The sequence below is a fragment of the Mustela erminea genome, chromosome 1, assembly GCF_009829155.1.
Source record: "Mustela erminea isolate mMusErm1 chromosome 1, mMusErm1.Pri, whole genome shotgun sequence".
NCBI classification, from domain to species: Eukaryota; Metazoa; Chordata; class Mammalia; order Carnivora; family Mustelidae; genus Mustela; species Mustela erminea.
In genome coordinates, this window is record NC_045614.1 from 172,300,685 (window position 1) to 172,312,725 (window position 12,041).

Sequence of the window (12,041 nt, forward strand, 5' to 3'; positions counted from 1 at the left end):
GATGAATGGAAAAAGGACATGTCTCTCTCTCTCTCTTTCTTTCTCTCTCTCTCTCACACACACACACAGACACACAAAGACACACAAACACACATACACAGACACACAGACACACACACAAAACGTAATATAACTCAGCCATAAAAAAGAATGAAATCTTGCCATTTGTAACAACATGGATGGACCTGGAGGGTATAATGTTAAGTGAAATAAGCCAGCCAGGGAAAGACAAATAACATATGATTTCACTCACATATAGAATTTAAGAAACAGAGCAAAGGAACAAAGGGCGAAAAAAGAGACAAACCAAAAACAAACTCTTAACTATAGAGAATAAACTGGTGGTTGCCAAAGGGGAGATGAGTGTGGGAATGGGTAAAATAGGTAAAGTACACTTATGTGTACTCTTATGGTGTACTCTCATGTACTTTCATGGTGAGCAGCAATTAATGCATAGAATTGTTGAATCATTAGACTGTACACATGAAATTAATATAACACGTTAATTATAGTTGAATTAAAAATGTAAAATAAAATAATAGCAAAAAGAAAAAAACAAAACGTAAAACTGATATGCAGCTTTGGAGCAAAATATTTAATGGCTGGAGAGAAACTGAGATGATTACATATTAAATATGTGTATCTTTCTGTAGTCCTCTATCCCAACAGGAAAAAATAACAAAATAAAGAAGATGAAGTGTTATTTACTATAGTAATCATCGCTTTGGTGCTTACTCTTTGCCAACCACTGTTTGAAGCGCTTAACAAGTATTAGCTAGCTAGCTAGCTAGCTATCTGAGAGAAAGAGAGCAAGCACAAGAACAGGGAGCGCCAGAAAGGGTCCTGAGCAAGGATCCTGATGTGGAACTTGATCCCAGGACCCTGGGATCATGATTTGAGCCAAAGGCAGATGCATAATCCACTGAGTCCCCCAGGTATCCCAAGTATTAGCCATTTAATCTCTACTGCAAATCTGTGAAGGAAATATACTTATTATCATCATTTTACCAATGAGGAGACAGAGGCACAGAGAGTTTAACTTGCTCAAGGTTGCACTACTTGTTTGTAAACTGATTCTCACAATTATCCTGAGCCTAGTTACAAACTGGTAGAGTCACCCTCTCATGGGAATGAGTTTAGGGCCACTTATAATAATAATAAGACCACAGATCACTGCTATGAAGAAGATAATAATTTTAATTGACAGTAGGTAATCCTTTTAAAAAAATCACACATGGTTACCAATCAGGTTTGAGGGATACATAATATGAAAGGGCTGCAAATGGATGTGAGTGGCCAGTAGAAAGATTAAGAAGGAAAGAAAAGGTTCTAAGTCCAGGAAGCAAAGTGTATCAAATGACTTTTGGTAATACTGAAGGTAGAAGTCTCGTGATAAATATTCGTACAGTGGACCACGACTCATGTTAGGTAGACATGAGACCCTTAGAGTCTGCTGGCATGGTGCTGTAATCACGCGGTGGTGTGATAAGTAATTTTACATATCTTTATAGTATTTTTCTTTTCCTAGGAACTGTAGCAAACAGTGTACTACTGGATCTTTGGTAAAGATGTGGTACAAGAATCTAAGATATCATTATTATAAAATACATGTATATTGGAAAAAAATATTAGGGGGGAAATAGACCTTGCTTATCATCAATGAAGCATGGTTTTTCCCAAGGAAAGAGGATAAAAAGCTTCCTTCAAAGTCCACCAACCACTGATGTTAAAGAACAGGGAACGGTGTAGAGGAGTAGAAGCTGATTCCAGAATTTAACAGTTGTGACTCCTACAGTACTGTCACCTGTTTGGTCTTCTTTGACAGGGCTGGTACTGGAGCTGTCTCCTGCTGCATTTCTGGGTCTCCTCCTCCTTCACCACCTGATGCTTCTACAAAATATAAAGTTTAAAAATTAGAAAAGCATCTCTCTCTCCTTCTTTCTCCCATTGCTAGTACAAACTTGGTATCACCTCTCTAGAAAGCTCTATGCCTTGATTCAGTAATTCTACCTCTAAGAAGCTGAATTCAAGGAAACAATCCAAAATACAGAAATTTAAGCACCAAGATGTCAGTCTAATTCATAAAACCGCAAAACTGAAGATTATCTAGATGTCTTACTTTTGAGAATGTTTAATTATGCAGCACTTAAACTGATTTTACAGATATTAAACTCCTCATTTTCAGATAAGAAAACTGCTGTTTAGAGGGGTAAGGCAATTTGCCCCATGTTACACACCTGGAAACCCCAATCTATTTGAGTCCAAAGTCTTCTCCACAAATGATACTGCCTGACCTGAAAAACAATAGCTCTTGACACCTGTATGCTAGCCCGAGGGGGAATGTTAAGAAATGGTGACAAAAAGATTGATCATGAGAAACAATTATTTTGAATTTCTAAAATCTTTCAACAATGGAAAAAAAAATTCTTACTCTAAGAGTCAGGAAAAATCAAAGTTTTAGGTTTTTCTGTCTATAAAACTCTCTTGAAGAAACACAGCAACCACAGTCTCTTCCCATAATGCCATACTGCCTTCCAGATTTTAGTGGTTGCTTTCCTTATCTGTCTATCTATGTATCTATGCTTCAGATCCCCATTGCTTTTTCTTAATTTAAATTTTAGTTAGTGAACATACAGTGCAATATTGGTTTCTGGAGTAGAATTCAATGATTCATCACTTATGTACCACACCCAGCACTCATCACAGCAAGTGCCCTCCTTAATACCCACCACCCATCTAGCTCATCCCCTTCCCAACTCCCCCATCAACACTGTTTGTTCTCTATAGCTAAGAGTCTCTTACAGTGTATTTCCCTCTCTCCCTCCCTTTTTTTTTTCTTTCTCTCCTTCCCATATGTTCATCTGTTTTCTTTCTTAAGTTCCACATATGAGTGAGATCGCCTGGTATTTGTCTCTGACATTTCACTTAGCATAATACTTTCCAGCTCCATCCAGGTCTTGCAAATGGCAAGATTTCATTTTTTTTTTTTTAAGATTTCATTTTTTTTTGATGGCTGAGTATTATTCCATATTTTGGGTGTGTGTGTGTGTGTGTGTGTGTGTGTGTGTTTGTGTGTGTGTGTGTACACACACTCCACCTCTTCTTTATCCATTCATCAGTTGATGGACACTTGGGCTCTCTCCATAGTCTGGCTATTATTGATAATGCTGCTATAAACATCGGGGTGCATGTACCCCTTTGAATCTGTATTTTTTATCCTTTAGGTAATATTTCATAGTGCAATTGTCGGATTATAGGATAGTTCTATTTTTAAATTTCTGAGGACTCTCCATAGTGTCTTCCAGAGTGGCAGTACCAGTTTGCATTCCCACCAACAGTGCAAGAGGGTTCCCCTTTCTCTGCAACCTCGCCAACACCTGTTGTTTCTTGTGTTGTTAATTTTAGCCATTCTGACAGGTGTGAAGTGGTATCTCAGCATGGTTTTGATTTGTATTTCTTTGATCATGAGTGATTTGAACATTTTTTTCATGTGTTGGTTAGCTATCTGGATGTCTTCTTTGAAAAGATGTCTATTCATGTCTTCTGTCTATTTTTTTTCTTTTTAAAAAGATTTTATTTATTTATTTGACAGAGATCACAAGTCGGCAGAGAGGCAGAGGGGGAGGCAAGTTCCCCGCTGAGCAGGAAGCTGGTTGCAGGGCTCAATCCCAGGACCCTGGGATCAAGACCTGAACCAAAAGCAGAGGCTTTAACCCACTGAGACACCCAGGTGCCCCTTCTGCCCATTTATTAACTGGATTGTTTTTTGGGTGTTCAGTTTGATAAGTTCTTTATAGATTTTGGATACTAACCCTTTATCAAATATGTCATTTGCAAATATCTTCTCTCATTCCATAGGATGCCTTTGTTGATTGTTTCCTTCCCTATGCATAGTTTTTATCTTGATGCAGTCCCCAAAATTCATTTTTCCTTTTGCTTCCCTTGTCTCTGGTAATGTGTCTAGTAAGGAGCTGCTACAGCCAGTTAAAGAGGTTTCTGCCTGTGTTCTCCTTTAGGATTTTGATGATTTCCTATCTCACATTTATGTCTTTCTTCTATTTTGAATTTATTTTTGTGTATGGTGTAAGAAAGTGGTTCAGTTTCATTCTTCCACATGTTGCTGTTCAGTTTTCTAGACAACTGGTTCCTCCCTTTAAATACATTTTTGAATTTTTAAAAGGCTTTTACTCATTCTCTTTGAATTTCTCTACCTACTTCAAAGTCATCCCAAAATGTGAATTTGTGAGCAACCTTGGTCAAAATTCCTATTTAGGTCTTAATTAACCAAACTGGTAATCTTGTGCTTTTAAATGTTTGCACACTGTGGTGGCTAATTTTATGTGTACCCAGATATTTGGTCAAACATTAATTTGGGTGAGATTAACATTTGAATGGTAGACTGAATAAAGCAGAGTGCCTTCCCTAGTGTGGGTGGGCAGTCTCATTAGATGAAGACCTGAATAGAACAAAAAGACTGAACCTCTGCTGAATAAGAGAATTTTTTCTGCCTTTGGACTTGAACTGAAACATTAGCTTTTCCTGCATCTAGAGCCTGTCACGCTTCAGACTAGAACTACAATATCAGCTGTCCTGGTTCTCAGGCCTTCTGACTAGGATTGGAATCTGGGTTCCAGCTTGCCAATTCACACTGCAGATGCTGGGATTTGCCAGAGTCACGGATTGCATAAGCCAACTCCTTCTTTTATATACAGACAGATATAGATGTAGATATATAGATACAGATATGTATCTCATATTGGTTCTGTTCTTTTAGAGAACCCTGATTAAGACATATACTTTTAACTGTATAGCATGGAAAAAACAACAAAAAAGGATTCTACCCATGGAATAATAGCAGGTAGGTGATTAATAGGGCTTTTAAATGATTATGTTGGCATTAAAAGTATTCACAGAATTTCTGTTTCTGGAAAGGCAGTAATATTTGTACCAGTAGTAGTAGTAGTAGTAGTAGTAGTAGTAGTACTAGTAGTAGTAGTAGTAGTAGTAGTAGTAGTAGTAGTTGTTTTCCCTATTCCTCCTGCTAAGTACAGCTAAAAATCCTGGACCTTATATATAAAACAAACATAGGATGTCTCTTAAAGGTAGAGAGAAGACAGTCTGGGACCTTTGGGTATAAGGGAAAACACAGCAGTTAGCTCCCTGCATTTTCTTTTTGCCTCATTATCTCAGGCTTAGGGTTAAAGAAGCCATAACTTGAAAATGCCAATGGGAGCAGACAAAAAAAGCCCCAACAAACATCTGTTCTGTTTGACAAAATGACCAGGAAAAGGGCCACCTAGCAAGACCAGAAATGTTTAGATAAAAACTATCTATGTTTAGACAAAAAACTGTGGACTTGTGCCCATTAGCAAAGGCTGAGTGGGGAGCCTAGACTTCCACCCTTGCCAGGCTGTAATGAGGCAACCCAACTCCTCCTCCACCTGCCACCAGGGCAGTATCAGAGATGATCAAGCAGTGACTGAAATCCCAAAGGGATTTTCATCTCTTAAGGGTAATGACAAACCCCTATTCCCCCCTCCTATCACTACCACCACCATTGCAGTATCAATAGAGACCACATGGTAGGCCTTGAATTCCATCTCCTCAGGGAAATAATGAAGTGAACCTTTCCCTCCCCACTAGGATGGTGTTAGAGGAGGACTAGTAGAGAGTCATCATATATTGCCCAGTGGTAAAAAGGCCTCACCTACCCTAGTGGTTTTAGCAACCACTTAAAAAGCTACACAAAGGAATATACTCAAAAACACTAAGATAAATCAAAACAGAATTCCAAAATGCTCAAGTAACACACAAGAAGGCAGGAAAGAGAAAATCGAGAAATTAAAAAGAGCAAACAGAAAAAAACAGAATAAAATGTTAGATTTAAACCGTTACATATAAAAAATCACGTTAATGTAAATGGCCTAAAAATGCAAATTCAAAGATAGAGATTGACAGAGTAGATTAGAAAACATGACCTAACTATATGCTATTTACAAGAAACTTACCTCAAATATAACAACATAACAAGTTGAAAGCAAAATGATGGAAAATTTTTAACATATAAATATTTAAAAGATATTTTAAAGATTTTATTTATTTATTTGACAGACAAGAGAGACGGCACAAGCAAGTTGGAGTGGCAGGTAGAGGGGCAGGCAGAAGGAAACAGGCTTCCCACTGAGCAGAGAACCTGACACAGTGCTCAATCCCTAGGACCCTGGGATCCAAACACAGATGCTTATCTGACTAAGCCATCCAGGTGCTCCACAAATTTTTTAAAAAATATTTTATTTATATATTTGAGAAAGAGAGTGAGAGAAAGAGAGCCCAAGCTGGGGAGAGGGGCAGAGAGAGAGGGAGAGGGAGAAGCAAGCTCCACACTGAACTTGATCCACCCAAGCACCTCAATATACAAATACTGATCAAAAGAAAGCTGAGTGGCTACATTAATATCAAATAACTGACTTCAGAGAAAGGAAAACTACTTGAGCAAAGGACATTATATAATGATAAAAGGGTGGATCTATCAAGAAGACATAACAATTCTTAATGTGTATGCACCAAACAAAAGAGCTACAAAATATATGAAGCAAAAACTGATAGAAATGAAAGAAGAAACAGACAAAAGTACAGTTCAGCTGCAAAGTTCAACAGTTCTCTCAGAGCAAGGATATAGAAGAATTAAGTGATAACCATTTCCCAATAGGATCTGATCAACATTTGCACTCAACATTCTACTCAACAGAATACACATTCTTTTTAAATGTTATGGAACATACCATAAGATATTCTAGGACATAAGATATAAACAAATTTAAAAGAAATGATGAACAGTATGTATAAAAAAACTTACAGAAAATATTGTATTTATTAATGAAAGACTGAATGCTTTTTCTCTGATTGGGAAAAAGGCACAGATGTCTGCTCTGACCAGAATTATTCAACATAGTGCTAGAACTTTTAATCAGTGTAATAAGGAAAGAAAAGAAATGAAAGTCATATACGTCAGAAAGGCAGACATCAAACTATTCTCATTTGCCGATGACATGATTGTTTACATAGAAAATCCCAAGAAATCTGAAAAAGTTCCCCCAAACCCCTAAACTGTGCTAGAACTGAGTTTAGCAAAGTTGTAGAATAAAAGATAAACATGTAATTTTATTTTTATATGCTAGCAGTGAACATATGAACACAAAAATTAAAAACATAATGTCATTTACAATTGCTAAAAAAACAAAACCCTAAAATACTTAGGTGTAAATTTAACAAAATATGTATAAGACTTTCATGTTGAAGAACAGTGATGAAAGAAATAAAAGAAGACCTAAATAAACAAGAAGACATAACATGTTCATAGATTGGAAGACTAACCATGGTAAAGATGCCAGTTCTCCCCAAATTGACATACAGGTTTAACATAATTTCTATAAAAATTCCAGCAAGACTTTTCTCTAGATATATATAGATTATTATAAAATTTATGTAGAATGGGAAAGGAACTAGAATAGTTAAAGTGATTTTAAGACTTACTACATTATATAGCTATAATAATTAAGATTGTGTGGTATTGGCATAGGAACAGACATATAAATGAATGGAATAGAATACAGACCCAGAAAAAGACCCGCACAAATATACCCAACTGGTTTTTAACAAAAGCAATTTGATGGCGGAAAAATAACCTTTTCAACAAATAGGGAAAAAAAATTCATAAGCAGAAAAATTAACCCTTACTCAAGTTTCATATCTTGTACAAAACTCACCTCAAAAATGGATCACAAACTTAAACATAAAATGTAAAACTCTAAAAACTTTAGAAAGAAAAGGAGAAAATCTTTAGGTTCTAGGGTTAGGCAAAGCTCTTAATTTTGCAACTAAAAATGCAATCAATAAAAACAATAATTGATAAGTTAGATTTTATCAAAATTGAAAACTGCTTTGCAAAGACCCTGTTAAGAGGATGAAAAAACAAGCCACATACAGGGAGAAATATTTGCAAACCACATTTCTAACAAAGGACAGATCAGTAACTAGACAATATAAAGAATTCTCAAAATTGAATACTAAAAAACTAGACAAATGAATTAGGAAATGGCAAAAGATATGAACAGACGTCCACTAAAAAGTAAGTACACAAAACATGTTCCATATCATTAGCCACTAGGGAAATGCTAATTAAAGCCATTAGATATTAGATATATGAAAGTGTTTAAAGGTCCATCCTTTTCTTCAGGAAGCCCAAATTATTATGCTGGAAAAGCCAACAGGTGTGTGGTTGGCTGTGGACCAGACCAGAGTACCATCCTACTGCTGGGGGTACCCCTGTCACTGATGTTCTCACTAGGGCAGCCAGGAAGGCAGCTGGGTTCAGAGATATGTAGAATTTAGAAATTCAACCTAAGGAGGCCATGATGGACTCTTCAAAAATAAAAGCTTCCTGGGTAAGGCTGCCAGATTAAATTTAAAAAGTACAAGTTATTGGATAATTTTTTAGTCTAAGTATGTCCCATGTATTGCATGGGAGATATCCACATAGTATTAAAATCATTCATTGTTTATCTGAAATTTATATTTAATGAGGTGGCAGGTATTTTTATTTGCTAAATCTGGTAACCCCACCTGGGGAATTTCTTTCCCCATCAAAGCCACCTTTAATCCTGTGAAATTTTTTATATTGGCTTCTATTCATGGAGCCTCCTTTTACTTAACATCTTCCAATCCATCTTCATCTGGGATCTTTCAGGGAACCCCTGACTGACTACACAGCCCTCCTTCTTTCTATTGTTGCGGCACTTCTACATCACATTGTGAATCAGCATATAATTTTATCCTTCCATACCATGTGTCCCAAGTACTTAGCCCAGCGTTGATTAACAGTAAACATAAAACCACTTACATAAATCTTTTTATTAACTTTAAAAGTCATTTTAAGATAAAATGGATAAAATGCGAGTAAATAAATGTCAGGATCAAACCGTGATGTTTAAAACTCCAATAATGCTTTAAAAAAAATTCTGAATTCTGTCTCCCTCCATTGCCCAGAATCTGATAACTGAAGAGTATAGTCTGTATTTAAGTAATCTAACTGAAAATAACGTATTTTTAAAGGTATGTGACTCTTATGCAACAAAAACCCATGAGAAATATGTAAAATACCTTGTTAACCAAATGCTCTAAATTTGTATTCTCTGAGCCAAAAAATATTTCATCTGAAACCTTTTAACATATAACATGAGATCATCTCATATCATTGTAGGTTGAATACATTAGTTGTTTCTTTAGCCTGTGATGTTTTTTGGTTCCAAAAGAGAAAACTGTTTTTCTGAAATAAGGATGCCAGTTCTGTGATTTCCATGAAGAGAGTATTAAAAGAAAAGTATGGGACCCAACCTATCCAGCCTGGCTTCAGCTCCCAGGTTCCTCTAAAACTGCCGGCATTTGAGGAGGTTAAGCCAGACCTATGCTAATTAGTCCCAGCGATTGACAGTGCTTGTGGAGTGGAGACAAGACAGGGTAGCCTCATCTCCTCCTTCCTGAGAGTATACTTTAAAAAAAGAAAAAGGAAAAACAAATACCACCAGATGGAACTGCCTGAACTCTTCTTCCAATAAAGGGGTCAAGTATACTGTCCCTTTTTGACCCAAAGCAGAAAGAGCAAGCAAAATTAAAAAGTTGCACATATTTCCTCTTTTCTTCAATCCCTGCTTTCATGTTCTTTACGAGAAATATTGGAAGTCCAATTTCCCAGCAATTTCCCTTAAGCTTCAAAGCACTTGCTTGCATGAACCCCTTCTAGGCCCTGGTAAGGCCCTTGGCAATGGATCACACAGTTAAATTTTCTTAGAAAATATGCAAAAGAAAGATATATTGTGGTTCAAATAAGTAGACCACTATCTATTTCTACTCAGAATTCACCTCTTTCACATATCCTGTAATGAATGATGTTGAAGTGGAAGTGAACATTCTGGGGCTCCAGATAGAGGAAGTTGGTTGGGCATGCATTTAGTTTGGAGTTTAATGGAATATTACACGGTTCACAATCATATAGTCTACAGCTAAATTACTGCTAGCTCTCCTAGTATAGGAATGCTACCTAGAATACTCCTACCACCCTATGCCAACTCACCAGACACTGTGACAAAGTGTGCAAGGTCAGAGGCTGTAGATCATGACAGAAACACACCTGTAGCACCCTTCCTTAGAACTATGCAGGCACTGGAGGAGAACCAGTATGTATGAAACCAAAAACTCGTCAGTGGAAATCCTTCTAATCATCAAAAATACAAAACTATAAGCAGAGAATTAGGTTCCCATTTTTCCTTTAGGAGCACAATAGATAGTGTACTTTGTATAGTTTTCAAGAAAACATACATATGTTTTTCTATTTGATGGGGACAAGTATAATAAAAAATTTCAGAATTCCCGTGTTTACAGCAGTGGTGTTGTAATTTCTTATTTAAAACAACTACTTTCATACTTAATTTTGTATCAGTAATTTTGATTCCTTTTCTAAGAGAGGGCCCCTTAAATTTATAAGCTCAGGCCTCACAAAAACCTTGATCTGTGCTTGCTAGTGACCTGCTGAACTCTATTCTCACAGTTTCTGAGCAAAACAAATTACTGAAACACACAATAGCAATGGACAAATTTCAAAGGCATGATGCTAAATGAAACACAAACCAGATTAAAGAGGCTACATAATGTGTGATTCCATTTATTTAATATTCTAGAAAAGGAAAAATTATAGGAACCACAGAAGAATGGTTACTGGGGACTAGAGATGGGATACTTCTCAGGGGTGATGGAAATGTTCTATAGTTCACAACTGTATTTATTCATCAATCAAAGTTCACAGAACTATACACAAAAAGGGTTAATTATACTGAATGTAAATTAATCCCCAATTAACCTGACTTTAAAAAAATGACAGAAGCTAATTCATTAAACAATCTGTAACACTTACACAATGTCAAACAACTAATAACTAACTAGCAGAGCTGAAATTTAAATCCCAAGATTCTATAATTTTAACACCCATACTACCTTTGCATGAAAAGATGTTGCTTACAGCTTAATGATGCTTCCTTTAAAAAAACCAAATTATTTATTTATTTGAGAAAGAGAGAGCATGAGCAGGGCAGGGGGAGAGGGAGAGAGAATCTCAAGCTGAGTGCAGAGCCAGATGCTGGACTCCATCTCAGGACCTTGAGATCACGGCCTCAGTTAAAATCAAGAGTTGGACTCTTAACCTACTGAGCCACCCAGTTGCCCCAATGATGTTTCCTTCTATTCTGTGATTGCTAAGAGTTTGTTTAAAATCATGAATAGCTGTTAAAATTAATGCAATGCTTTTTGGTTTTGCATTTATTGAGAGGATCATGCAGGATTTCTCCTATAATTTGTTACTGTGCTGAATTATAAAAATAGGATAATGTTAAACTGTTCGTATTATTCCTAGGACAAATCCCAGTTGGTCATGAGATATTTCTTTTTTAATAATAGTTTTTTTTGGGAGAGGAGTTAAAATTTTATGTAGACTTCTAAAATAAAATACCTTAATATTTATATACCCTGATAGTAGGTAAAATGTGTCAATAAAACAAGCAGAGTGTAGTATTCTTCCTATGGATATGTTTTAACAAATACTTCAGTTTCAAATGGTTATATGATTATCGACATTTTTCTATTTATTTTTAATTTCGTTTTGGTAAGTGAAATTTTTGGCAATTTTATCTAACTTTTCGAATTTATTGGCATTGGTCATTGTATGCAGTTATATCCTCTTTTTCTTGTGTCCGATTTTTTATTTACACCTTATTTTTTCTGGTTCAATCATGGACAGGTCTTTAAAACAAACAAACAAACAAACAAACAAAAAACAAGGTTTTGTATTTATAGATGTTTTCTATTGCATCTTTGATTTCTACTGAACCAATGTTCTTAACTTTCTCTGGGTTTACTCTATTGATTTTCTGTTTTGCAGTTGGATATTTAGCCCACTAAATATTTTTTTTCTGATATAAGCATAAGTGTATGTA

At 36.0% G+C, this 12,041-nt stretch overlaps 1 protein-coding gene across 2 annotated transcripts in view; it reads right to left on the bottom strand.

Annotated features, from left to right (window-relative positions):
- CMSS1 (cms1 ribosomal small subunit homolog) overlaps positions 1-12,041 on the bottom strand; it is a 382,853-nt gene that overhangs the window by 34,594 nt on the left and 336,218 nt on the right. For both annotated transcript variants that reach the window (XM_032351108.1, XM_032351118.1), the window contains one exon: positions 1,805-1,890. In XM_032351108.1, coding sequence (XP_032206999.1) covers positions 1,805-1,890 — 86 coding nt within the window. The remainder of the gene's footprint in view (positions 1-1,804; positions 1,891-12,041) is intronic.